At 51.0% G+C, this 27,705-nt stretch overlaps 2 protein-coding genes across 2 annotated transcripts; both read left to right on the forward strand.

Moving 5' to 3' along the window:
- Positions 1-62: 62 nt before the first annotated feature.
- TMEM38A (transmembrane protein 38A) lies at positions 63-6,739 on the forward strand. The gene is made up of 6 exons (XM_069877869.1): positions 63-211; positions 3,494-3,650; positions 4,182-4,366; positions 4,719-4,806; positions 4,906-5,023; positions 5,266-6,739. The coding sequence occupies exons 1-6, from the start codon at positions 88-90 to the stop codon at positions 5,485-5,487; spliced, it is 894 nt and encodes a 297-aa protein (XP_069733970.1). The 5' UTR covers positions 63-87; the 3' UTR covers positions 5,488-6,739.
- Positions 6,740-12,778: 6,039 nt separating this feature from the next.
- Positions 12,779-27,264, forward strand: SIN3B (SIN3 transcription regulator family member B). Its single transcript, XM_069878244.1, has 20 exons — positions 12,779-12,783; positions 12,902-13,006; positions 13,858-13,964; positions 14,152-14,305; positions 15,282-15,545; positions 15,936-16,079; positions 16,331-16,453; positions 16,884-16,973; positions 17,407-17,525; positions 18,234-18,441; positions 19,225-19,341; positions 19,711-19,949; positions 20,173-20,356; positions 20,582-21,176; positions 21,659-21,828; positions 22,344-22,517; positions 22,797-22,889; positions 23,189-23,283; positions 24,183-24,387; positions 24,771-27,264. Exons 2-20 carry the CDS (start codon positions 12,923-12,925, stop codon positions 24,999-25,001), a joined length of 3,396 nt encoding a protein of 1,131 aa, XP_069734345.1. The 5' UTR covers positions 12,779-12,783; positions 12,902-12,922; the 3' UTR covers positions 25,002-27,264.
- Positions 27,265-27,705: the final 441 nt, after the last annotated feature.

The raw sequence follows: 27,705 nt of genomic DNA on the forward strand, positions 1-27,705 counted from the left end.
AGGAGGAGGCGGAGGGGGAGGAGGAGGAGGCAGCGGGGAGGCAGCGGGGAGGCAGGGCCCAGGCCCGGGCGCTGCGGCGGCGCCGCCATGGAGCTGGCGGGGGCCCTGCCGGTGGCCGAGCTGGCGGCCGCCTTCGCCGCGCTGCCCGTGTTCCCGCTCTTCGACGCCGCCTACTTCATCGTCTCCGTCCTCTACCTCAAGTACGAGCCAGGTGAGCGCGGCGGGGGGAGCGGGAGGGAGGGACGGACCGGGGAGAGCGGGAGCGATCCCGTAGGAGAGAACGGGAACGATCGCATAGGGAGTAACGGGAGCGATCGCACCGGGGATAATGGGAGGGAGCGATCCCATAGGAGAGAACAGGAGGGAGCGATCCCATAGGAGATAACGGGAGCGATCTCATCGGAGAGAACGGGAATGATCCCATAGGAGAGAATGGGAGGGAGCGATCGCATAGGAGAGAACGGGAACTATCCCATAGTAGAGAATGGAAGCGATCGCACCGGGGAGAATGGGAACAGTCCCATAGGACAGAACAGGAGCAATCGCACCGGGGATAACAGGAACGATCGCATTGGGAAGAATGGGAACGATCTCATCGGGGAGAATGGGAAGGGTCCCATAGGAGAGAATGGGAGCGATCACATTGGGGATAACGGGAGGGAACGATCCCATAGGAGAGAATGGGAGTGATCGCACCGGGGAGAATGGCAATGGTCCCATAGGAGAGAACGGGAACGATCCCATAGGAGAGAATGGGAGGGAGCGATCACACCAGGGAGAATGGAAGCGATCGCATCAGAGAGAACGGGAACGATCCCATAGGAGAGAATGGGAGCGATCGCATTGGGGAGAACAGGAGTGATCGCATAGGAGAACAGGAACGATCCCATAGAAGAGAACGGGAGCGATCGCATCAGGAATAATGGGAGTGATCGCATCAGGGAGAATGGGAGGGAACGATCGCATCAGGGAGAATGAGAATGATCGCAATGGGAAAGCAAGAACGAACGCAAAGGGGATAATGGCAGCAATCGCACCAGTGAGAGCAAGAACGATCGCAATGGGGATAACGGGAAACGGGAAAGGAAAACGGGAGGGAGCGATCGCACAGGGGATAGCGGGAGCAATTGCTTCAAGGAAAACGGGAGGGAGTGATCGCATAGGGGATAACAGGAGCGATTGCAACGGAGAAAGCAAGAACAAACGTATCGAGGATAACGTGAGGGAGCGATCGCATCAGAGAGAATGAGAACGATCGCATTGGGGATAATGGGAGCGATTGCACCAGAGAGAACGAGAACGATGGGAATGGTTGGACTCGATGATCCGGTGGGTGTTTTCCAACCTGGTGGTGATTCTGTGATTCTATGATCACAACAGGGAAAGCAAGAATGTAAACAAAGGGGATAACGGGAGCGATCGCATCGGAGAGAGTGAGAACAAATGCAGCAGGGAGAGGGAGAACAAACGCAAAGGGGAGGGTGGGAATGGTCGCATTGGAGAGGCCAAGAGTAATCGCATCAGGGAGAGCGAGAAGGATCACGTGGAGAACGGGAACAATCACATCAGGGAGAGCAACGGGAGCGATCGCAGTAGGGATAACGGGAATGATCACATTGGGGTGTCAGTCCATCCCCGGCGAGTCCCCGCTGCCCAATCCTGGCTGCAGAGTTTGGGGTGCAGAGCTCTGGCCATGTATGAGGCTGAAAGATTGAGCACCGGTGATTTTGGTTTGGAAAAATAACTTTGTGCTTAATTTAAGGTTGGGTTCCAGCATAGTGAAGTATTTAAGCCCGGTCATTGCTATGCTACTCCCTGGGACTCGATGTTAGGTTTCTGTCCAGCCACTTGTTTTTTCTGTTTCTGGGGCAATCCTTCCCCTGTTCGTACATGAAAAGGCTGAAGTAAAACCTTGGTTCCTCCCAAGTTTCCGCAGTGCCATGCGCTGTACTGGGGCACCCGGCTCAACTTGCTGGGTTCGGTCCCTTGAGTTTATCCTGTGAAGATCCACAGATCGGCATCTCCACTTTCCCCTTCTGCACCCTCACAATCTGGCTGTCTGTTGCTCCTTTCCAAATGCCATCTCTCTGTTGGTGACAGTGAGCGCACTCTCTGTGCTCTGTTTTGAACAGCTTCAGTGCAACTGCCCGAAGACTGAGGAGGCAAAACCCCCTCCACCTTGGTGTGATTTTTAAACCCTCACAATCTACCTCCCATGCTGTTTAAACTCCGGGTAAACAGAAGTGCTGGACTTTGGGGGGCCTGATCCCATACAGCTGTCTTCCAGCATTAAGTCCCAAGTGGAGCAGTTAACAGGCAGCCCTGGTGAAAACAGCTGTTAAAGCTATGTGAGCCCCGTAATCCCCTTGGAGTGGGTTCGGCTGGGTGTGCTTTTCACTGGATTCCTACCCTGCTGCATCCCATGGCTCCTGTGCTGGAGATCAGGGTTGGGACAGTAACGTCCAGAGTCGCCTCCTGAAGCCAAAGAAAAACAAGTGTTACTAAATTTAACCCTTGAGCTAAACTTGAAGTTCCTATAGAACCAGCTTCACATAATGGCCAGTGCAGCTGTCTCGCTTCCACTGTGTTTTCAGCTGGTTCAAATGCCTTTAAGGATGGAAGAGCATGAGCAGAGCGCAGTTTTAGCGCATGCTGATTCACTTACTGCTGTTTAAGGTGGGTTAATGCTAGGAACACTGGCGTAACATTCCTGCATTCTCTCTTTTGACTGCCTGTCACTGTCTCACTGAGCTGTCTGGTGTTTGAAACACTGCACCAAGGACTCTGGAGCAGCTTAAAGTGATGAAACAATTGTACAAACAGATGTTCTCAAGAGAGTTCTTTGGAGCAGTACAGAGGTGGATGAGAACGGCTAGAGGAGTGAGAAAAAGGCAACAGAAGGTGTGGGAAGAACTTATAATACAATACCAAATAGTAACACTGCCTTAATATCTGGTTATATTTTCAAAGAGTATTTCCAAACTCGTGCAGGAGCACAGGAGAATCCCCCTATCCTCTCTTTCAAATAAAGGTTAAGAATCACTGTTCTATTTTTACAGGTTATCTTATGAATGAAAGAGAATGTTCGTGAATTGTAGAAGACACCTAGGTTGAAGCAACAGAGAGACTAGTACTAGTAGGTTTTAATTTTGGACTGTAAAAAGATACTGATTTCAGGGGGAAAAGTTGTTCCCTCTGATTGCAGTCAGGGGCAGCAAATAGAGGAGCTAGATTCTTAACTAGTTCATAAACTTCTCATGACTAGGTTTGTTTGAAACTTTTCGGGGGGCCTGGGAGCTATGATCGCGGATATTATTTCTTGACACTATCTGGTACTCGTTCGGGCCTTACAGAACACATTTCTGTAGCTGTTTTACCCGCGCTTCTCTTTGACTCTGCTGGGGAACGTGCAATGCAAGCCTCTTTCTTAGAGAGTCTGGAAGTTCCTGCTTATGCACTGAATCTGTCTTCTCGTGTCGAATTTGCCTGGCAGGAGCTGTGGAGATGTCTCGCAAGAGCCCCTTTGCCTCCTGGCTTTGTGCCATGCTCCACTGCTTTGGCAGTTACATCCTCGCTGACCTGTTACTCGGAGAGTCACCGATCCACTACTTCAGTAACAACTCCAGTGTCATCCTGGCCACAGCAGTCTGGTGAGTCTCATTTATTAAGCACAAGACGCCGCTGGCTGGATGTAAACCCATCCGGTGTGAAGGGAGCTGTTCTGTTTGGGTGACTCGTGCATTATCCTGCTTGGATTAACTGGGGACAGAGGTGGGGCAAGGTAGGCTCTGAATCTTTTGTACTCCTAGGTCTAGTTTCCAGTTTCTCTGAGCAGTTGCCCAGTGCCTGGGCTGTAGGGGTTGGGTCTGGTCCAGCCACCGGGTGTTTCTATTCATAGCTGCCAAACCGCAAGAGCAGCACGCGCTGCGCTGATACCACATATAGCAGAGGAGTGGCACACACGGAAGGTTTGGGGGCATTTTATTCATCATATTAGTGGAATGTGCATAAATTAACCAATTATTTCAACTTTAATGTCCTCGGTGGCTGTCAGGTGTGTGCTTTTGCACCTGGTTCTGAACACACCTCAGGCTGACAGCACAGTTCTCCACATCAATGCTCTCCATACATTCCAGATCAGGACATGGAAATGGAACCTTGAACTTGTGGTTTTGTTCCAGGTATTTGATATTCTTCTGTCCCATGAACCTCTTCTACAAGTGTGTCAGCTTCCTGCCCCTGAAGCTCGTCTTCGTGGCGATGAAGGAGGTGGTCAGAGTTCGCAAGATCGCAGCGGGGGTCCACCATGCTCATCACCTTTACCACCACGGGTGGTTCATTATGATGGCTACGGGATGGGTCAAAGGTGAGACGTGGGGTACTCCTAACGCAGCAGCCCCCGGCCCCGTGGGGAGGGACGAGAGAGCCTGAGCAAAGCTCCAGGTGACTGCATGGCTTGATGCTCCGTGTTTGCAGCAAGCGTTTGAGCCTCAGTAAATGGAACAGAGGGAAACAAACGCTCTTTCCCTGCATCGGGAAACACTTTGGAGAAAGCCTAGGAAGCATTTGCCCTGCTCTGGTGTTTAACTTCTTGTGCACTTAGGAAGAAAGCCCCAAGGCTTTTCTTCCCCTGAGGAGATCCTTATCCCACGGGGCCTAGAGAGGATGGCAGAGCTCTCCCTGGGGTGGCAGCTCTAGCTGACCCCTTTGTTTCACAGGTTCCGGGGTCGCCCTGCTGTCCAACTTTGAGCAACTGCTGCGTGGGGTCTGGAAGCCAGAAACAAATGAAATTCTTCATATGTCCTTGTAAGTAGCTTCTAAGTTCTCTGTCGGACCAGGAATGACATTTAAAGAGCCACTCAGGGCTGGATGCAAACCTAGAAAATGTCTTTGTTTATCTTCTAGCCCTACCAAGGCCAGTCTGTACGGCACGGTCCTCTTCACCCTGCAGCAGACCCACTGGCTCCCTGTCTCTGAAGCCAACCTCATCTTCTTTTTCACCATGTTCATGATCGTTTGCAAGGTAAGTTTGTCACAGGTTTACTGCAAACAAACCCAGAGCAAGGGCAGGGACTGAAGCTGGGGGTGTTCCCCTTCCTGAGGGTTGGGCTGTAGCAGGGAATCTGCTCGGGAAGTTACAGGTTGAATTCCCCAGCACACGGGCAGTATGGGAGCAGATCCTTGTGGTTCAGCCTTGAGCCGCGTAGAGGGGCTCCACACAAGTGTTTGTGACCTGTAACTTTACGCATTCCCTGCTGGTGACAGGTTTTCATGACGGCAACTCACTCGCACGCCTCACCTTTTGCACCGCTGGAAAGCTGCCTCTGCCCAGTGTTCTTTGGCTCAGTCTCTAGCGGACACACGAGTCACCACCATGATCAGCACGGGGCCTCCCCGGAGGCTTCCCATCTGCCGCCACCTCCTGCAAAGTCAAAAGAGGAGCTAAATGAAGGCACAAGGAAAAGGAAAGCCAAAAAAGCAGAATAAAAAAGCAACCACCCAGTAAAGAGGCCAAGGAAGTTCTTCCAGAGCAGAGTCTCAAAGCCACCTGTGACCTCTGTTACCCTCCAGTTCTTCTCTGACTCCAGAGGAGGTGAAGCCAGAATTCTGCAGCTGCAAATGTTCCCAGTGCTGGGTACTGGCACTGGGGTTATTCTAAACGTCGTTAATAATAGCGTGTCCCACCTCAAACCTGAATGTATTTAATTAGGGAAGCAGCATGGTTCTGGTGTGTGTAATCCCGTGGGATACAAGCAGGGTGTGTGAGTGCAAATACATATTTATTACTATTTATTTATAATTGCCAGGGCACCCTAATTCATGGACCCGAAACTGGCTTTTTAAAACAATGGCATCTTTGTACAGAGAAGGGGATGCTTCTGTGCCCACAGCTACATGGTGCCAGAAACAGTGATTCTGGAGCACCGACAGCTCGAGTGCTCTCCTTGGATGTAGGAACATTTCCTATATTCTTAAATTCACACACAGAGGCTGAGGAAGTGGATTTCACACCAGCCACTTAAAATGACCTTAAAGGACTGGTAAAAGCCCACCAGCTGGAGATACCAATTGTCTTTGGCAGGTCCCTTTTGGCCAAACTAGAGGGCTGCAAAAGCTGCTTGTACCCAGTGAGTGGAGAATCCAAAATCCCTTGCATGGCTTGGGGAAGGAGTCTGTCTGTTTTTGTGCTGCTCAGTGACTGCTGGCTTTTAGAGGAGTTTTAAGCTGTTCTTATAACTGATTGTGTTCTTAAAAGCATCATCACCTGAGGGCTGGGATCACTGCGGTGCACATGTGGGGATGAAGCACAAGGCTTCCACAGAAGCAGCGTGTTCCCACCCCCAGCAGTATTTATGTTGTTACCCTGCACCTGGGGACAGGAGGAGTTAAAAGAAGTGGGGGACAGGGGGCTTGTGTGTCTTAAAAATGGAAGTCGATGGTCAAATAAAAAAAATAAATATTGTTGTGTAGAACCTGATGAGCTCCAGTACAAAAGGCTGAATGATTTGGGGGCTTGGGTTTTGATAGTGCCTTAATCTTTTGAGTTTCCCTCCCCTACAGTAGGAAATGGGAATTCTGCCTGACATCTCATTTGTCAGGTTCTAGAGATGCTGCTCCACTGAACCCCCATGTACCCCTGGCACACACAAGACTCGAAATTTTTTATTTGAGAGGATTTTGTTCCATAAAAGCTGTCAACAAATAAAAATGGTGAAGTGACTCCACTCGTTCCCTAGCACCTGAGGAAATCCCGTGTTTCTTTTGCTTGCGCCGGTCCCAGAAGCCACAAAACTCCCAGATCAACTTAAAATCTCACTGACCCAATGCCAAATGATTCTGACTGGAGAGCAAAGACACAGCTGCCAAGCAGGATCCAGGAGAAACATTCCACAGGATGTTAAATCATAGAATAACCAGGTTGGAAGAGACCCACTGGATCATCAAGTCCAACCATTCCTATCAAACACAAGGTTCTGTAAGGTTCTATACACTTCACTTCACTGCACCTCACCACATTTTGCTTGGGACCTGGGTGGGACAAGAAGCAAGAGAGGTTGAGGAGAGCAGGGGTTCCGAGCGCTCCAAGACCCTGTGATGTCTCCAGGGTCCCCGGCTGTCTGGAATGTTCCCGGCTCCAGACTCTGCAGCAGAACCACGGAGGAGAGGAGCATGCCAGGGCTTAAACTTCCCTGGAACAGACGTCATTGCCTCCAAAGATGTTCTGATCTGCTAACTCCTGATACTGACTCCAGTGAGACGGAGCTAAATTTAGCCCTAGGTTTAATCCTCAAAGGGGCCCTGGTTGCCTGATGGAAAAAGCAAAGTGTTGCAGATGCAGCCCTCAGCACTTCTTGCTGAGCGACAGGTTTCCCTTTCCCGTTGCTCAGAGCGAGCCAAGCCAAATGTCGACGGCTTCTTCATCGCTGCAGACCAGCTTCACGGCTAGGGGAGCTCCACAGCCCTTACTGTGGGTGCAAGAAAAAAAACAACATAGGGTAACTTTATAGAAAATGTTAAATTCCTCACAGTAAATGAACTGAAATAAAGGGAGGCCTTTAAGAATTCCTACACTGAAGAGCTGATGTGAGGAAGGGCAAAGCCAACCCAACAGAGCCCACGCTACAGCAGCCAGGGTTCCCCTTTACCCTGTAATTAATGGCAGCGTGCACATTCTTCCATGTTTTGTCCAAAGAATAACCAATTACATGACCTAGCAAAGCGGAAAGACCCAGAAGGTAAAGTTGGATGTTACCTCGGCCATCTCCAGAGCAACAGCGAAGCAGTTCCTTTCAATACGTGCCAGGTGATTTGCTGCCAAATGCCTGCTTCTTCCTCCTGCAGCCCTTTTCAGTGCTGGGTGGTGCTTTAAAGGTGCAAAGCACCAGGTCAGCGCTGACAGCATCAGTCCAAGAGCACACGGGACACGCAGAGGCATCGAAATGGCACCTTCATGCACTTGCACATCTTTATTTGGGCCCTTAGTAGTGTTTGGTGTTTGATAGGAATGGTTGGACTCGATGACCCGGTGGGTCTCTTCCAACCTGGTGATTCTATGATTCTAACTGCCTGCTCTACGGTTCATGTGCTGTTCTTTAAAGGACCTGACTGGCCACTGCAACCTTCGATTCCACCAGTGCAACAGCAAGGAATATTTGTGAAGAACTTCTCTTCTTGGACAATATCCAAATACTTCCCACTTCCTCTGCCTACTGGGGCACGGTTGCCACGCTGAGCTCCTGAAGTGGGAACTGGCAGGGGGTGGCAATGACTCAGGTTTTCAGGAACTGCAAAGCTCAGAATCCCCTTCTTCCGAAAAATCACTCTCTCTCCATTTTTACACAAGGAAACACAAGCTCAGATATGGTCTCAATGCCACAAAAAGTGTTTTGCAAGGAAAGAAACTACTGCAGCGTCTCCTCCGGCAGGATGCACTGCGATGAAGAGGCTGTTTGGACAGGGAGGCGTTCCCAGCAGAGCTCAGCGTTTCCAGGAACAGTCGCAGCTGCTGTTTCTGGAAGGAATGCAGGAGAAGTGCTGGCAGCATGAGCTGAGCGGGCACACAAGGACACAGCGAGCATGAAGGTTTTACCTGCAATGCCTCTCCGAGTTGTGGCAGACCCGATGTATTTTTGGGAACAGTTTGGGGATAAAATATATGACTGGATTTTCACCAAGAGACAAGTTATTAGCTAAACCCACTCTCTCACTGTAAAGTTTGGCATTCCTGTGGGCTGGAGCACAAAATAAATGCCAGGATTTCCCGTACCTACTGCACCCTCGGGGAGAGCTAATGAATTATTCCAGGGCTGTTGTGCTGAGGGCTCGTTCCCTGTTGGGCAGCGGCACAGACAGAATTCCTAACGCCAGGGAGCTCCTTTCTCATCTGAGGCTGGCACAGACTTCATTAGAGATCACTTTTCACTTAGAACAGCCCCAAGGAAAGCTGCAGAGACAGCCATTCCCTGTCCTAATTTTAGCGCTCCCTCTTGCACTGCTCCGTCACCTGAGTACGCACCGCCACAGAAGTTTACTTAATCTGGGGGAGAGAATATTCCAGTTCTGCAGAAATTATAATCTCGGGTGATAAAACAGACGGAAGGAGAAAAATGTCCTCTATTTCCCCATGTCTTTTAATTTTGCAGTTGTGAAAAGTATCCATGGACAGGGGAGGGGGCACTCAAGCTTTGTGTCCATGTACGTGCTTAGCTTTTCTCCTACTTGCTGCGTCTTCTCAATTTATCTTAAAATTTCCTAGTTCGTTGATTGAATTCAATGAATACGTCGCTTAAAGTGGTAAACTCTCCTCTAAAAAGCACAGCAGGGGAAGCGGCCTCAAAATGTCACAGCCTTGACTGTGCATGAGAAGGTCCCTGGTGGGTAGAATTGTCTTTCTTGTGGCTGTTTACCACAGCGTGACCGAGGGGTCTGAAAACAGGATGGGGGATTTGCCACAGAAAAATGCAAGAAAGATATTTCTCTGGATCAGGGCTGCTGTGTTGTATTCTATAACCAAGCGATCCAACATTTCCAGACCCAGAGTTTTCCTATTAGCAAATAAAACCGCAGTGTGAGAAGCCAGTACCTGGGATCCATCGAAAGATTCATAAATGCCTCATTCTGGAGGGGCCTCTAGAGGAAGCTAAGGTTTCTTCTTTGCCAGCCAGCAGTTTGTTTGATCAGAGCAGTTTACTACGATCACAGCGCCTACTGCCCCATGGCAAGGACCTGTCGGCAACCTGGACTCCCTCACAGCTTAAGGAGAGGGGACACAGTGCTGCTCCTCCCTGAGGGGAGAAACCCTGCCACACCATTACATTTACTCATGTAACACCCTTCCCTGTATCATTCGAGAGCCAGATAAGGCCACTCAGTTCACTGTACATCATGCAAATACACACTGTACATCATGCAAATACACTACAGCAGCTATCACAAGCCGGCTACAGTCACGTTTTAAAATGCTTTTTTGTCTCTACCCTCTTAGGAGTGAGTGTAACAGGCCAGGCTTCTTTTCTTCGTGCCTTCTTGCCCAGAGACAGTTGGGAAGCTGTGCCAGCAGCATCCGAGCTGGCGCAGTGTCTGCTCCTCCCCTGTTCTCATTTCACTGTGCAGATTTCAGTCACTCGATGGGCCCCTACACAACACTCACCAGATTCCTCAAAGGTAGATTTAGTCCTGGGAGCAGACACAGCCCAAGAACAGAACTAATCAGAGACAAGAAATATAATAAACAGAGCAGGAAGGAGACAACATCTCTTTCTGTAGCAATACAGTTTTGCCTGTGAGCTTACACCCAGGCAGGATGAAGGTCCGTTTCCTTTCGTGCTCACTCGTGCGCTGGTCCCATTTGCAATTGCCTCAACAAATGAGGATAAAGTGGGTCATTTTGTCGCCAGGACAACAAAAGCACACACTGACCTAGATACCAGAGGGAACCTAAGCTTGCTCTTGGCACAACCACGGGGGTCAGACAGTGCAGGGGCTTCCAGCTGGGGAAACACAGCACGTGAACCATCTCTAAGCATCCCTGTCTGGCTGTGGTGTCAGAAATACCTCTCCTCTTTGTGTCTCACAGCAGGATTCAGGCACTGAATAACCGCTGAATACTCTGAGACGTTTCATGTCCTATATCTATCAGCATAACAATCATAGAATCATAGAATAACTTGGGAGATAACTTGCTCTGATCTCTGGAGCAAAAGAGCAGCTTTTTGACTTGACCTATGAGAGGAACAAGGGGTTTACTATCATAGAATCACCAGGTTGGAAAAGACCCACCGGATCATCGAGTCCAACCATTCCCATCAATCACTAAACCATGTCCCTCAGCACCTCGTCCACCCGTCCCTTAAACCCCTCCAGGGAAGGTGACTCAACCCCCTCCCTGGGCAGCCTCTGCCAGGGACCAATCACCCTTTCCGTGAAAAATTTTTTCCTAATGTTCAGCCCAAACCAGCTCCCCTGGCAGAGCTTGAGGCCATTCCCTCTTGTCCTGCCATCCATTTTCCACCCACATCTCTCCTGAAAGGCATTTGCTGCGCTCACTTCTCAAAGGATGATCAGCGCTCGTACACTGCATCAGTCCACGCCAGCCTGGGACGCTGCAAATGGCGAGTAATTGGGACATGCTAGCAAATACATGAAGGTCTACGCCCCTCCTGCACTGAACAGGCTGGTAGCACCCTTTGTGTTGTGGAAGGGAAACAAGCCACGCAGGAACAGCTTGGGCAGGCATCAGAAAGGAGGCCAGACTGCTGAATCCAGAGGCAGCGTGTAAGCGTCGTGACTGGAAGCTGCAATTGCAAGACAGCAGCCAGAATAGTCCAGCACGTAATAAGAGACAAATATTCTGGATTCCAATATGAGCAGCAAGTTTAAGGGCAAGGCAAGAAAGGCCTCTAAGTTTCTGTTAAGTGATGCAGCTATCACCCTCCAAGGAGAAACAAGCAGCAAGGCTTATTTTACCCCCTCTCCTCCTTGCCTTTCCTCTGACCCAGTTTTACTGAGTTCAGATTCTCTGGTGACAAGGGACCGTTTAGAGAAAGTGGCATATTTTAAGCTCAATGCTATTACCCAGTAACGCCTTTATCTCCCACTTGGTGCCTTGCTGGCTGTACACAGACCCAGCTGCTGACCAAGCTGCCCCAGCCACAGGTGGATTTGTTGCAATAATACAGGCTGCTCACACAATTGGTGAGGAATTTTGCTGCCCTAAGACCACCCCTCGTTGGCACAAGCCACTCCAGAACATCAAGGCAATGTGGGCAGTAAAGTGCAGAAAGGAAGATGGGGAAAATTCATGCAAGTATGACCAAAGAAATCCTTCTGCAAGCCTGATTCGTACCAGACAACTCTCTCAAATCAGTTCCACTGTGTAAAAATGAAAGACAAACAGGATAACATAGCATAAACACCCAGAACTGAGCTTGCGGGTTTCTCTTTCTATCCATTTGACTTAGCATCTCAGAATTCCAATATTAAACTGTGGAGAGTGACATGGAGCTGGGAAAGGGGGAAATAGGCTTGGGGGGTCTGGAAAACTGGCACACACACGCTGTAGACATTCAGAGACTACTGATCATAGGATCACAGAATGGTTTGGGTTGGAAGGGACCTCAAAGCCCATCCAGTCCCACCCCTGCCACGGGCAGGGACACCTCCCACTGGATCAGGGGCTCCAAGCCCCATCCAACCTGGCCTTGAACCCCTCCAGGGATGGGGCAGCCACCCCTGCTCTGGGCAACCTGGGCCAGGGCCTCCCCACCCTCACAGCAAAACATTTCTCCCTAAGATCTCACCTCAATCTCCCCTCTTTCAGCTGAAAATCATTCCCCCTCGTCCTATCCCTGCCCTCCCTGATCAAGAGCCCCTCCCTAGCTTTCCCGGAGCCCCTTTCCGTACTGGAGCGATGCCTCGGCACCCTGCTGCTGCCGCTACCGCCGCGATAACCACATCGGGAAGAGAAATAAGGAAAAGAACAACTCCAAAGCCAACCCTAGCCCGCATTTTATCCCCCTACACAGAGCGGAACCCGCCGCTAACCCGTGACGGGCTGAGCCCCGGCCACCCCAGCCTGCGCCCCCCGCAGTGCCCCGGCCCGAGGGCGCTCACCCTGCGGCCTAAGGGAGCGGAGGGGATGAGGGGACCCCGGGCCGGGCCGCTCTCGGCCTGCGTGCGGCGCCGCTCCCGCCATCGCACTCGAAACACCGGAAGTCAGCGGCGCCCCGGGCGGCGCCCGACGGTGGCCGCGGAGGGTCAGATCTCGCCGCTCCGCGCGCGGCCGACGAGCTACGTAGGGCCCGCTCCGCCCCGCCCCGCACGCGCGCGCGCGCGCCGGCCGACGGTGGCCGCGCAGGGTCCTGCCGCCCCGCCCCGCCCCGCGCGCGCGGCCGGGGGGTGGGGGGGGCGCGCGGCTCCCAACATGGCGGCGGGGGGCGGCGGCCGGGGGGGCAGCGCCCCGCGCTGGGGCGGACGGGCTGCGGCGCAGGAGAAGCTGCCGGTGCATGTGAGTGCGGTCGCTGCCCCGCACGGGGCCGCCCTCACTCCCCGCGGCCCCTAAAAGGGCCGCCCCCCGCGCCCCCTCCCCCTAGGCCCGGCCCGGCCCGGCCCTGCCCGACCCCCCCCCCCCCCCCAACTCCCCCCGGTACCGGTACCCGGCGGTCCCAGGGCCTCCCCCCGGCCACCCGTGGGGCGCCCCCGTTCTCCCCACCCTGTACCGTGACCCCCCACCCCCGGGCCTGCTGGCCCTGTCCCCCTCTCCTGCTCCCCTCCGGTGCCGCCGTCCCCATCCCGGGGGTCCCTGCCCACCGTTCTCCTCTCGCCCCAGGAGCCTCACGCTGCCCACAGCCCTGATCCCCCCGCCCCGGGCCTGCCCTGGCCTCGGGGCCTCTTCATCCAGCACGGCATGCCTCCGCCAGGGCTGCGCCCCCTCCTCCTCTGTGCCCTGGGGCCCCCCCCGGGGTCTGTGCCCTCCTCCCTCGGTGCCGTGGGGTGCCCCTGTCCCCGTTCTGGGATCCTGGGGCTCCCCCCGGGGTCTGTGCCCTCCTCCCTCGATGCCGTGGGGTGTCCCTGTTCCCATTCTGGGATCCTGGGGCCCCCCTCGGGGTCTGTGCCCTCCTCCCTCGATGCCGTGGGGTGTCCCTGTCCCCGTTCTGGGATCCTGGGGCTCCCCCCGGCGTCTGTGCCCTCCTCCCTCGATGCCGTGGGGTGTCCCTGTTCCAGTTCTGGGATCCTAGAACTGTCCCTGGGGTCTGTTCCCACCTTCCTCGGTGTCATGGGGTGCCCCTGTTCCCGTTCTGGGGTCATGGGGTGCCTGATCCCCTCTTTCTGGACCTCACCTGAGTTCTCGCCCCACAGGTGGAGGATGCACTTTCCTACCTGGACCAGGTGAAGATTCGCTTCGGCAGCGATCCTGCCACCTACAACGGTTTCCTGGAGATCATGAAGGAGTTCAAGAGCCAGAGGTGAAAGTCCCGGGGTGGCTCTAGGGACCCCCTCTGCCTTTGCGGGCAGCCTTGGGCTGATTTCTGAGTCTGACATCCCCAAACTTGCCTCTCTAGGAAGCCAGAAGCTTCGCAAATCTCTGTAATCTGCTACACTTTGTTTGTGTTTCTGGTTTGGACTCAAGTAACAAACCCTTCTCAATTTCAGCATTGACACACCAGGAGTAATCCGACGTGTTTCCCAGCTTTTCCACGAGCATCCCGACCTCATCGTAGGATTCAATGCCTTCCTCCCTCTGGGCTACAGGATAGAAATTCCAAAGAACGGGAAGCTGAGTATACAGTCACCTTTGAATAGTCAGGTGGGTTAAGGAGCTCACGTTCTCGCAATAAATCCTGCTACATCTGTCGCTATGCACATCTCGTGCACGGTTCAGGACACGTAGGTTCACACGTATTCCACGTTGCTGAAGTTTTCACATGGCTTTCAAAGTCTATAATAATGGGTACGGTATAAATTTAAATCTTTATTCCCCAACCAGTTGTTAGTTTAGCTGACAAGAGTGATATTGCTGCACGAAGCGCCACTGCAGCTCCACATACTTCAGCGCTTCTGAAAATTGAAATTGCAACTGGCTTGACACGTTTATGTAGATCCTAGGTACGTGGTGCACGGAGTGACAGACTGAAAAAAAGAGTTCCTGGAAGAGTGGTGTTTCCAGACCTCACTGAGGAATGGGGAGATGGGTTGAGGCAATAGGAAAAAATGCAGGTCAGGTGTGGCCCGTGCGATTGCTGACATCCTGCGATGACACACCAGCTAGAACACCCACTGGCTGCCTCTGCTTTGTTGCTGTGTGGTTGTGGAGCCTGAAACGGCTGTTGCTGAATTCTCCTGATCAACTTGTGGTTTGGCTCTAATTAGCAGCAGTAAATAGCTTTTACATCTCAGTTCCCTTGGATCTCTCTGCTGCTTAGAAATGTAGCATCTCTTAGAGCCTGACGTTTTAATGTTTTCTAAAACTGACAGTTCCTCTGGACTGAGACAGTGGTGACAGAGACCGCAGCGTGTGTTTTGTTCACGCTCTGAAGCACAGTGGCAGGCAAAGCGATTCTGAGCCAGACGGGTCATAAGCCAGATACAACTTGTGGGCTGGTTTTAACTGATAGTGTTAATAAACTAGGAAGGGAAACATATTAGCTAATGAGATATTTTTTTCTTTCTTTGTTACGTGGTGATCTTTTTTAGCTAAGCAGCTTGAGAGTCCCAGTGTGAGGTCGATGTTGAAGTTGCTGCTGTGTTTCTGTGCCAGTCACTTCTCCTGTCTCTGTCCCCAGGTGCCCTCGGAGCCGGTTCCCAGCGCGCTCCCTGGCAGCGGGCTCCTGGTCCACTACTCCCAGGAGAATTCACACAATCACAGCGACTGCTCCGAGGAGTTTAGGCAGCAGCTTCCCTACAAAGAAGATAAATCCCAAATTCCTTTGGAGTCTGATTCTGTAGAGTTCAACAATGCTATCAGTTACGTCAACAAGATCAAAACACGTTTTCTTGACCATCCAGAAATCTACAGATCCTTTTTAGAAATCCTTCATACTTACCAGGTAAAAAGCCGCCTACCTGCGGGATTTGCACTGTGGCTGCTTGAGTTGTTCATCAGGTGAAACGTCTGCCTGTTGACCAGCCTCCTGCAGCAACCCAGCACAAGCCTTTGTCCCCTACACGTCTCACAGCTGCTCACATGAAATGACAGAAGGATGAAAACTGTAGAACTTCCTCGGGTCAAGGGGTCACACCTAGATCTGTCTTTGTTAACCTTGGGTTGAGATAGTGGTATTTTGTGTGAAAGGATGCTCTGTGAGAACCCTGGCCTATCTGATAGTTATTTAAAGTTCGTATAGCGTAGGGATGTTGCCTCTTATGGGGTTGAGGAGTTTTCTTGCAGAGCGAGGTTTGGCTTGGACTCTGTTTAACATCTCTGCGTGTCTTTATAGAAGGAGCAGCTGAACACGAAAGGCCGGCCCTTCCGAGGCATGTCAGAGGAGGAGGTGTTCACTGAAGTGGCAAATCTGTTCCGGGGACAGGAGGATCTGCTTTCCGAGTTTGGACAGTTCCTCCCAGAGGCTAAGAGGTCTTTGGTACGTGTGTGCTTAGAACAGGGCAGAATATTGAATTCTCTCTGTTTGTGGAATACATAAAGATGCTTTAGGAATGCCAAACATCATGGAGAAACGTTCAGCCAGTAGGTGAACTTTGCTCCTCTTTGCTGTTTGGAATTATGCAGAACAAGTGACTTAACTGCACACTCTCTGTCCTTTTCTGTTGTGTCAGATTCTTTATTTGCACCAGTCGGGAAGAGAACGTTGATGTCACTGTTTATTTACTTCAGTTCACAGGAAATGGACCATGTGAAGTGAACAGCGTCCAAAAGACCGAGCACGAGAAGAATCTGGAACACAGCAAAAAGCGATCCAGACCACTGCTGCTGCGCCCCGTTTCTGGCCCGGCAAAGGTATCTTTTAGGAAATAAAAACTTAGAATAACCTGATATTACTCGTTGTGTTTAGGTAATGGCTTCGATAAAGTCGTAACAAGCAGCGTCTTCAAAGTATGTAGGTCTTGGTATGAGAAAGAAAATGTCAAAGTTTGACTATAGACAACAGGAACTGTTGAAGTATGAGGTAACGTGAGGTAACGTTGAATACTGAATATCAAGATCTTCTGTACAAAGTATTGTCCTGGCAAGGGACAACTTATTGCTTGTACAAAGAAATTGTCGTTCGATAGAGGCTGCAGTGGAGGACTGGACACAGCGGTGCTGGGGCGCTGGTTGGGACGTGCTGAGTTTCAGCCTTCTCGGAGCCGTTATGTGTCAGTGTAGCGGAATTTGGTAGCATTTAAGTCACAACATTTTAAGGATAACTGTTTCATTCTTCTAACAGAAGAAAATGAAACTGCGAGGAACCAAAGATCTGTCCGTAGCGACAGTGGGAAAATATGGAACACTACAAGAGTTTTCCTTCTTCGACAAGGTCAGTGATTGGCTTGTTCTCACAGTTAGTGGGCTTAGTTTCAGCCATTAAGGTGGTTATTAAATGACTGGGTTTCTAAACGATCTGTGTGTCAGTATTTAGCGATCGATTGACATTTGAAGTAGTAGAGAAAGATGGATGAAGAGAAAATAGGTGGGGTTGGAAGATGAATAGAAGCTGATAATGAACCTTTTCCTGAAGGCTTGTCTCATACAGCCGTGTCTTTCTCCATTTTCAGCAGTGTTTCCTCCCGGTACCATCTGTAGACACAAAGTTGTTGTTTGAACTGGGCATTTCCATCCATGTTCTCTTTTTATGTTGCAGTGCAGACAGAGGTTTGTCGCTGCACCCAAGGTTCGGGCTGCTTAGAACATGAACTAAATAGAAATGGTGTTCAGGGGCTCTGACTGTGTCTCTCCAAACTGTGCTGCAGGTGCGGCGGGTGCTGAAGAGCCAGGAAGTCTATGAAAATTTTCTGCGTTGCATTGCTCTCTTCAACCAGGAGCTGGTTTCTGGTTCTGAATTGCTCCAGCTCGTTACACCGTTTTTAGGGTAAGTTACTGACTGTGTGCTCTGCTCTGGGGGACTTTTATAGGTCTTGCTCTTTTAGTTTTTGGTAGACACTGTGAACTTTATTCCTGAAGTTTTGGATGTAACTTCAGAAGTATCTCCTAGGTAGCATACAAGGAACTGAAGCCTAATCCATAAGGAGGAGTAATGAAATCTGAGCCTTTTAACTGATGTACACAGCTCTTAAAGAGCGTTTTGAGGAGGATATTTCCCCCTCTCTGTGTATCCCATTGACACCTTCCTGAGCAGCAGACTGCCTGGTGTTATTCAAAGTCACTGAGGGCAGAGAATCCCGTGAATTCTGGAGGGTGATCTGTTCGCGCTGCCTGTCCAAATCTCTCAAATATAAACATTCAATCTTAGGTTGGAGCTGAGAGAAGGATAAACAGTTGTAACTCTCTGATGTGAGCTTCTCAGGCAGTTTGGCTTCCAACAGAGGAGCGAGAGTCACAAGGCCAGGACCAGGGACTCCTCAGTTGGCTAAGCAGAGCATTTGTGAAGTTGTGAAGGGAGATTGTTGAAGTCAGAAAGCACATAAAGCAATTCAGAGAGAATGGTAACAGAGGTAAATTGCTCGTGACAGAACTCTCATTGCAATGCTAAGTGTGTTTAGATTTTCTCCCTCACTTTTATGACACACGTTAAACTGTCCGAGTGAAGTAATGAACTACGCTTTCTTGTGTCTTGAAGGAAATTCCCAGAACTCTTTGCACAGTTCAAGTCCTTTCTTGGCGTGAAGGAGCTTTCGTTTGCTTCTCCACTGAGCGACCGATCTGGGGATGGAATGAGTCGGGAGATTGATTATGCTTCCTGCAAACGCATAGGGTCGAGTTACCGGGCTCTCCCCAAAACCTATCAGCAACCCAAGTGCAGTGGAAGAACAGCCATTTGCAAGGAGGTACTGGGGGATCAGCCTGTTCTCTGCTGTTGGCCACTCAGTCCCCTGTCCTTAAGTTGCTGACGTGGGCAGAGTGAGCTCTGAGGTGCTGGTGACGGTGCTGTCGAGTGTTCTGAGCGGGGCCTGGCACAGTCCACACAGAGCTCTCCTCTCTGAGGAGCTGTCGTGGCAGTGACTTTTGAGGGCCCCTCACCACAAGAAGGATGTTGAGGCTCTGGAGCGAGTCCAGAGAAAAGCAACGAAGCTGGGGAAGGGGCTGGAGAACAAGAGGAGCGGCTGAGAGAGCTGGGGGTGTTTAGCCTGGAGAAGAGGAGGCTGAGGGGAGACCTCATTACTCTCTCCAACTCCCTGAAAGGAGGTTGTGGAGAGGAGGGAGCTGGGCTCTTCTCCCAAGTGACGGGACGAGAGGGAATGGCCTCAAGCTCCACCAGGGAAGGTTTAGGCTGAACATTAGGAAAAAATTTTTCACAGAAAGGGTCATTGGTCCCTGGCAGAGGCTGCCCAGGGAGGGGGTTGAGTCCCCTTCCCTGGAGGGGTTTAAGGGACGGGTGGACGAGGTGCTGAGGGACGTGGGTTAGTGATTGATGGGAATGGTTGGACTCAATGATCCAATGGGTCTTTTCCAGCCTGGTGATTCTATGATTCTATGAACTAGGTCTGGACCTTCCAATGGGAACTCGTGGAAGGACTTTGCAAAAATAAACCAAAGAAGTGTCAGACCCCATGGGAACAGCTCTGGGCTCATTAGGCTTTGCTCAAGGACGTGTCTTTGCGCTGTTGCAGGTGTTAAATGATACGTGGGTTTCATTTCCATCCTGGTCTGAAGACTCCACTTTTGTCAGCTCCAAGAAGACTCCTTACGAGGAGCAGTTGCACCGCTGTGAAGATGAGCGGTTTGAGGTACCTCTGCTGCTGAGCTGCTTTTCTGCCTGCCTACCTCCTCGGGAAGCAAAACTTCAGTCTTTGAGGATTTTGACTCAATTAATTGGTAGCCAAATCCTGGAAGTTCTCTTACTCTTCATTGGTTTGAGCTAGTTTGTTTTCTCCACTTGTTTGGAGTCTGTTCCTTATGCCTAGGCCTGAGTCCAGATCTAAAAAGCATGTTGTCCTTGGGGCATGGGGTCTTTGGAGGTGTGTTTCTCAGTAAGAAACCTTGCTGGTGCTTCTTGGCTCTGCCCCATGGTGCTGGAATGTGAGCCATACCCTGAGCGCTGCTGGTCTCGTGCTGTGCCTGTCCTCACACTGTCTCTTCTATGAACGTTTTCACAGCTGGATGTTGTCTTGGAGACCAATTTAGCCACAATCCGTGTGCTGGAGAGCGTGCAGAAAAAACTCTCACGACTGACACAGGAGGATCAGGAGAAATTTCGGCTGGATGATTGCTTGGGAGGAACGTCAGAAGTGATCCAGCGCAGGGCCATCTATCGCATCTACGGTGATAAAGCACCTGAGATCATCGAGAGTCTTAAGAAAAACCCTGTTACTGCAGTTCCTGTTGTTCTGAAGAGGTAATTCCCATTCTCATGTCTTCACTTGGCGTCTTAAAAAACTGATAGAGAACGTTTAAAGCATTTTTAAACTGTTTTCTATAGATGTTGTTTCAAAGGGTAACTTGCCGTTGGTGGTGGTGCTTTCTTTAGTTATTCCTTCCAGGAATTCTGAAAGTTAAAATGCTCTGTGTGTATTTCTGTGGTTGCTTTCTGAACTGAAGTGGATCATCCGTTCATGCAGATTGAAAGCAAAAGAGGAGGAGTGGCGGGAGGCCCAGCAGGGCTTCAACAAGATCTGGCGGGAGCAGTACGAGAAAGCCTACCTGAAGTCCCTTGACCACCAGGCCGTCAACTTCAAACAAAACGACACCAAAGCTTTGCGCTCCAAGAGCCTGCTGAACGAGATCGAGAGCGTCTACGATGAGGTGCGTATGCTCGTAAACAATCCTTCCTGCGTGTCCTTCCCTTCTGGTATTATCGAGGTGTTTACGTAGCCCCTGGGACCCTGTTGAAATGGTGGTGCTCTGGAGAGCTCTCGGTGGAAAATGACTGTCCCAATCACAGCATTAATACTGGCTTATTTCTTCTGGCAGGAATGGCTCTTGAGCATGGATTGGAAGGATCTTTATCTATTTGTCTCTTGATTACAGCATCAGGAGCAGCATTCAGAGGGGAGAAGTTCGTCCACAAACGAGCCTCATCTTATCTTTATCTATGAAGATAAGCAGATTTTGGAAGATGCGGCGTCTCTTATCAGCTATTATGTGAAAAGGCAGCCTACAATCCAAAAGGAGGATCAAGCCACCATTCGGCAGATCGTGCATCACTTCATCCCTGAGCTGTTTTTCTCTCAGCCCCCCGAGCACAGCATTTCTGAAGAATCGACAGATGAGGACAGAGAAAACCACCAGGGGCAGAACCTCGATACTCCTGAACTACGGAAAAAACACGTGCCTGGGCCTCCGAGCAGTCCTTTGGAGACCAAAGCAACCTTCTGCGACGTTACAGCTGCTGAGCCCCACAACACTCTGGATGACGTTTACAGTCTGTTCTTTGTCAATAATAACTGGTATTTCTTCCTCCGCCTGCACCAGACTCTGTGCTCGAGGCTTCTAAAGATTTATCGCCAAGCTCAGAAGCAACTTCTAGAATATCGGACTGAAAAAGAGAGAGAGAAACTGCTTTGTGAGGGAAGAAAAGAAAGAACCAACGATCCAGCCATGGAACTGAGACTGAAGCAACCAAGTAAGAATAAGCCAGGATGTAATCTGTTCTTCACACCTGGGTTGCTGGGGCTCAATCGTTTGTATCTGAGACCAGCAGGAACGCAGAGGTGCAAACCTCCACTGTGTTTGTTGTTTGTGGATGATGTAATGGGATAGCCGGTTTGTGATTTATCTCAGAGGGCTCTCACGCGGAGTTCAGAGGGATGTCACACAAGCCCACTGCTTTCAGATCTTTTCCAGTGTTTCGTGGTAGGGATCTTTTAGCTTTGATTGGAAATGCAAATGGCTCCATGATGAAGTAGTTGCCTACACAAAGCAGTGGTGGAGAGGCACGAGAGAAAGTGGTTACAGTTAATCAGCACCTCGCAGTAGCCGTAGTCTGTATGTAAGGTGTTCTCAGTACTGAGTGTTGCAGTCCTTGGGCAGTGCTGTCCCTTGTACCTCTTGCCTTCGCTCTGCCTCTCACGTGCATTAAGTGACCGTACTTTTTCCTCCACCCAGGTGAGGTGGAACTGGAGGAATACTACCCCGCGTTCCTGGATATGGTGAGGAGCCTGCTGGACGGGAATATCGACCCGACGCAGTACGAGGACACGCTGAGGGAGATGTTCACCATCCACGCCTACATCGGCTTTACGATGGACAAGCTGGTGCAGAATATTGTCCGCCAGGTAACTGATGTGACGTCTCTGCTGCATCTGGGTGGCTGCGCGTCTCCCTTCCCTAGGCAGACAGGTTTCTCCCTGAGCTCTGCAATGGGAGGACTTGCTAAAGTTAAAGCAAATTCATAAGAAAGTTGTGTACCTAACAGAGGTTGGTGAGATAGTTCAGCTTCAGAACAGGGACTGCCATAGGGGATTTACCCTTCCTGGCTTTTTCCAACATGTTTTAAGTTACAGTCTTTTTAGAATTCTGCTCTTCCCCCTCAAAAAAAAGTCCAATTGTTTCTACTGAAACCTATCTTCTCATTATCATCTTGTTGCAGTTAATGCCCATCAGCCCTGCACTCTTCTCTGTTCTTTTATTGCAAAGTAATGAAAGAGAGAGCGCAGGGTGCAGAGTCTGGAGTCAAACCTCCAGTGCTGCTCTGAGGTGCGGTGCTGTGGGAGCTGTCTCCTCTCACAATGCACCAGAGTTAACTCTTGGCCCAGCCTCGCTGGCTGAATTCCCCCTTTTTTGATGGCAGCTTCACCATCTTGTGAGCGATGACATCTGCTTGAAGGTTGTCGAGCTCTACTTGAACGAGAGGAAGCGAGGTGCTGCTGGAGGTAACTTGTCCTCAAGGTGTGTCCGGGCAGCAAAGGAGACCAGCTATCAGTGGAAGGCTGAGCGGTGCATGGCGGATGAGAACTGTTTCAAGGTGAGAACTCGCTGCCAGGCACCTTCATAAAGTGACTGGGATGCTTAACCTGGGAGAAAGGGGCTTGGAAGCTCCGAGGCCACAATGGTGAGAGGGCGCAGTATGGGGAGAAGGCACCAAAACCGGAGCACAAGCAGGAAAGGGGAGTACTTGCTCACTAAAAGCCCTGCTGCTTGCTTCTCTCCTAGCTCCTATTTGTCATCCAAATGACCTGTAAATATAGAGCATTTTATGGTGAACCTCTGTGTCCAATATCTTGAGCCTGTGCCTTTGTTACAGGTGATGTTTCTCCAGCGGAAGGGGCAGGTGATCATGACCATTGAGCTTCTGGACACGGAAGAAACCCAGACAGAAGATCCTGTGGAGGTCCAGGTAGTACTGCAGTGATTATGGAGGCTGCTGTCCCACAGGCAAAGCAGGTGTCTAAGAATGCTTTCCTGGTTCCCAAATATGAGACTTGGCCAGGAGGACAAGTTTACCTGCAGTGTGGGAATATTACCTGTGGGGCTGTGGTCATGGGCAGAAATGGGTGTGTTGGCAAAAGAGCTTCAACGTAAATCAGCGTGGGGCCAAGTGAGACCCCAGCAGCTTGGAAATAAAGTAGTTCTGTGCAGCCGTGTTTGTCTTGGTGAGGGCAAAACCTGACTTGAAATCGTTCTCTTGTCGCATAGCACCTGGCGAACTACATGGAGCAGTATGTTGGGGTAGAGGGAGCTCCAAACAACCAGAATGATGGCTTCTTACTGAAACCGGTCTTTCTGCAGAGGTGAGCGCTCCCTCTCGTGAGTCACAGCTGCAGCCACAGGCACCGCTTCCTCTCTCCGCGCGGGGCAGTGGTTTGGGGTGATGTGCCATACCAGCAGCTCTAGGGAAGCGCGCTCAGCTCGGGATCCCAAGTGTGCTGCGCATGTTTGTTGATGAAACTGTGTTTAGGGTGGAGCGAGAGTGTCTGAGCAGGCCCGTCTGGGAGGAATTCGAGATCTGATTTGTTCCTTTTTCACTACATATTTGTCACTGTGTGGAGGATGATCCTGGAGAGTCTGAAAACTAAACTTGGAAATACAAATGTAATACACGTGCTGTCGGCTCTGCTCATAGAATCATAGAAAAACCAGGTTGGAAGAGACCCACTGGATCATCAAGTCCAACCATTCCCATCAATCACTAACCCATGTCCCTCAGCACCTCGTCCACCCGTCCCTTAAACCCCTCCAGGGAAGGGGACTCAACCCCCTCCCTGGGCAGCCTCGGACAGGGACCAATCACCCTTTCTGTGAAAAATTTTTTCCTTATGTTCAGCCTGACCCTCCCCTGGTGGAGCTTGAGGCCATTCCCTCTCGTCCTGTCCCCTGTCCCTTGGGAGAAGAGCCCAGCTCCCTCCTCTCCACAACCTCCTCTCAGGGAGTTGCAGAGAGCAATGAGGTCTCCCCTCAGCCTCCTCTTCTCCAGGCTAAACACCCCCAGCTCTCTCAGCCACTCCTCTTGTTCTCCAGCCCCATCACCATTGCTCTTCTCTGGACTCGCTCCAGAGCCTCAACATCCTTCTTGTGGTGAGGGGCCCAGAACTGAACACAGTATTCGAGGAGCAGTCCCACCAGTGCTGCTAGCTTAAGGGAATGGACAACCAAGCATGACAAGTGCTTCCTAATCCTTCTTTTGTTCTAGAAACCTAAAAAAGTTTCGCAAGTGGCAGTGTAAGCAAGTGAGGGCTCTGCGCAGCGAAGTGAAGAGCTCCTGGAAGAGGCTCATCGGGGTGGAAAGTGCCTGCAACGTGGACTGCCGGTTCAAGCTCAACACCCACAAGATGATGTTCATCATGAACTCAGAGGATTACATGTACCGGCGGGGAGCGCTCTGCCGAGCCAAGCAGGTGCATCTCCTATTGCTCTCTCTGCAGCTCGGGCGGTGGCAGAGGTTGAGGATGTGAGCCAAAAGACAGGTACCCATAAGAAGTCTTGTGGCTGAATTCCTGCACTCTGCACCCAGAAGTTACTTCTCTGTGTTGGATGAAACATGGAGGAGAGCTGGTAAATGCTCTGTACTTTGGTTTAGTTTAGCAGCCTTTTCTTTGCCAGGCCAATTTTAAGGGGGAGTGGCAAACTTTAAGAAATAGGGATCTTTAAATGCAGGTATGCAGTTCCGTGTTTGCTGGTTGTGTTGGATTGTAAAGCACGTGCATCCTGGACGTACAAAGAGTTGAAGGTTTGGCTTCTCCCCAGAAACCACTCAGTGATCTTTCCTGTCCTGTTTCAGGTGCAGCCAATGGTGCTGCTGAAGCACCACCAGCAGTTTGAGGAGTGGCACAACAGGTGGCTTGAAGAGAACGTGACCATGGAGGCCATTGATGTAGTTCAAGACTGGTTAATGGGAGATGAAGACGAGGAGATGGTGCCCTGTAAAACCACCTGTGAGACAGTGAACGTCCACGGGGTCCCTGTGAACAGATACAGAGTTCAGTACAGTCGCCGTCCAGCTTCTCCCTGAGCAGAGACTTGTTCTGGGACCGAGACAATTAGGAGCATCGCTGATGAAACACATTTACTCTGAGAATAGTGGTGGGAATGCAATGTATGTATTAATCATATTTATCCAAACAGCATTTTACGTTGGATTACGATGTATTTTCCATATGGCATAGACTTGTCTCCTTGCAGTGTGATCCCCCAGCCATCATGAAGAGACTTCTAAAAGCTTTATGGGAACAGGGCTCTGGGCGCTGCCGCTCACCGTTCAGACATTCCCTCGCTCCAGTGCTGGAGGGCTGGGCTGGTGTCTGAGCAGATGCAGGCAGCTGGTTCCACTCCGAAGGGTTTAATGTTCCCTATCTTCCTGAATTTATGCCGTCTTGGAGCCTGTGGAACTCTTCAGTGTAACCTCCGTGTGCCGGGAGGTGCTGAGAGCACCCGGCACAGATCGCTGGCCCTGCTGCGGGCTCTTCGTTATCCGCGTGCACTAATAAGGCGATGAACGCAGTGTTTACTGGTGCTCTGGTGAGGAAAATGCCAAAACCGAGAGAAGGGTGAGCAGCGTACGCAACACTCCAGCTCTCGCTCATCAACCAAGTGTTGTGAAGCGTGAACTAAGGGAAGAGGCTCGAGGCAGTCTGGGCCCGGGGCCTTCCCCTGCTTGATGGGCACAGGATCCCGTGTTGTTGCTCCGTGAACTTGGGACGTGCTGCACACTCAGCCTTCTTGGATCTGGAGCCGTTGGAGCATGTGCATGGGGAGGAATATCCATGGGGAGGAAAGTCCATTGTGAGGTCTGGCCTGTTGGGGTTTTTTGAATTGTATTTCACATGTTGATTGGCAGCCTCTGGAGTCGGCATTCCCAGGCGCTTCGCTTCCCTTCAGCGTGCCCGGACTCCGTGGCTCTGCTGGGTTGTGCCACTTCACTGACAGCGGTAGATGGAGCTCGTGGAGCGTGGTGTGTGCACTGGATGCTTCGCCGTTCCCACAGGGTCTTTGCAGTGACACACGAGATCTGTCACGGGCAGATCCAGCCGCAGCCAGCGCAGACGAGCTTTTCCACTGAACCCTCTGTACTTCTACATAAGCTTTTTCCAAATGAAACCTAACAAGACCCCGCTCCAAACCGTGCAGAACCCTACACCGATTGTCTGACTTCATCTATTGAACAATCTACAAGATCAAGTTGTGTCTGTCCTGCAGCCTCGCGACTTCGCTCTCGTTTTCCCGGGGCCAAGGACGCGTGCGCTGTCCATGGAGTGTGTCGTGAAGATCGTGTCTCGAGGCAGGGCCAGCCTCCTTCCAGCTCTGCTTCCAACTTTTCCCTGGCTTTTGGGGGAGCACCCCTCCCAGATATTGATGTGGCTTTGATTTTTTGTTCTGATCTCTGCCAGACCCACGTAGTGGCCTCTCGGATCTTTCCTGGGCTCTTGCCACTGTACAGCATTTGGGTTTGCGATTGTCTCACTCGACAGCAGAAAAAACAGCCTTTGGGGTACGTTTGAGGGCAAACTGTGCTGTCTCTTTGCCTTCTTCACAAAATCATCTGTAGGAGGGAAAAAGGGAGCCGGTCTGGTGCTTGGGGCTGCTGGCACAGCCGCTGCCGGCAGAGACTTCATCGCGAGCTCCTGTTTGTGTTCCTGGGGCTCCTTAAGTTTTGTTTGCTGAAATGAGCTGAAGGTTCTGCCTCTGCTCTGGTCTCAGTCAGTGGTAACAGCAGCTGATGAGGTCGGGGACGCCTCAGTCCTGTTCCTCTCTGCTGTCTTCAGTGGGGGCAACAAACGTGCCAAATTTTACGGTTTTATGATACAAATGTTTACTAGAAAATAGGTTGCAACTTGTGGCTTAAAACGCATTTGATTCCAAGTGTCCGAGGTGTCGGAGGGCAGCGGCCCCAGGCACCGTCCCCTTCCATCTCCCCATTTTTAAGTGTACTTCAGGTATTTTTAAGCATCCTTATTTTGTAAACCTTAATTTATAACCTGCACCCATTCAGAAGGACTTTGCCCTTTGCAGCGCTGTTGTCTCCAGAGCGATGGCAGCAAACGACGTGAACAGAATCAGCAGGCAGAGCAGGTTGAGAGGGGTTTGCGGAGGGCTGAGAGTTCGGGCTTGACTGCCGTCTTGTCTGCTTGCACGATCTTGATCGAGGGTTTGTTCTTCCATGTTTTTGAAGGATCTTTGCTTTGGGGCTTGTAATTGCTTTGCCAGCTCTTTGAATGTAGGTTTTTTTTATATTTATTTGCACATTCAAGTAAAATAAAATATTGATTTTAAAAGTCTGCAGCTCTCAGTGTTTTAAATTGCTTTGGAATTCATTTAAACCTCCTGACAGCCTACAAACTGATTGGTTTGTGCCTGAAACTAACTTTTAAATGGCAGAAAAACGCAATTGAGAAGTCGGATGAAGGAGAGGCTGCGGGATCTGTGATTTAGACGCGTGGCAGCTCTCTTCTGGCAGGCAGAAGCCTTGGACCCTCCAGTGGAACAGGGAAACGCGTTCCCGCAAGCAGCGTGCACAGGATTTCACGCAGGAGGGCTGGGCTGGTGGCTCCACGCGGCACTGGGAGCTCAGGCCTGCGGTGCCAGCGCAGCGTGTGGGATCCCAGCTTGGTTTATTTCTAGCAGCACCTCTGGGCTGAGAGGTGTGGTACAGAAACTCGTCCCAGGTCCAGCCCCCGAGCACTCACATGCTAAATAAAATGGACATTCAGGAAAGGGAC

The sequence above is a fragment of the Phaenicophaeus curvirostris genome, chromosome 28 (assembly GCF_032191515.1).
Source record: "Phaenicophaeus curvirostris isolate KB17595 chromosome 28, BPBGC_Pcur_1.0, whole genome shotgun sequence".
NCBI classification, from domain to species: Eukaryota; Metazoa; Chordata; class Aves; order Cuculiformes; family Cuculidae; genus Phaenicophaeus; species Phaenicophaeus curvirostris.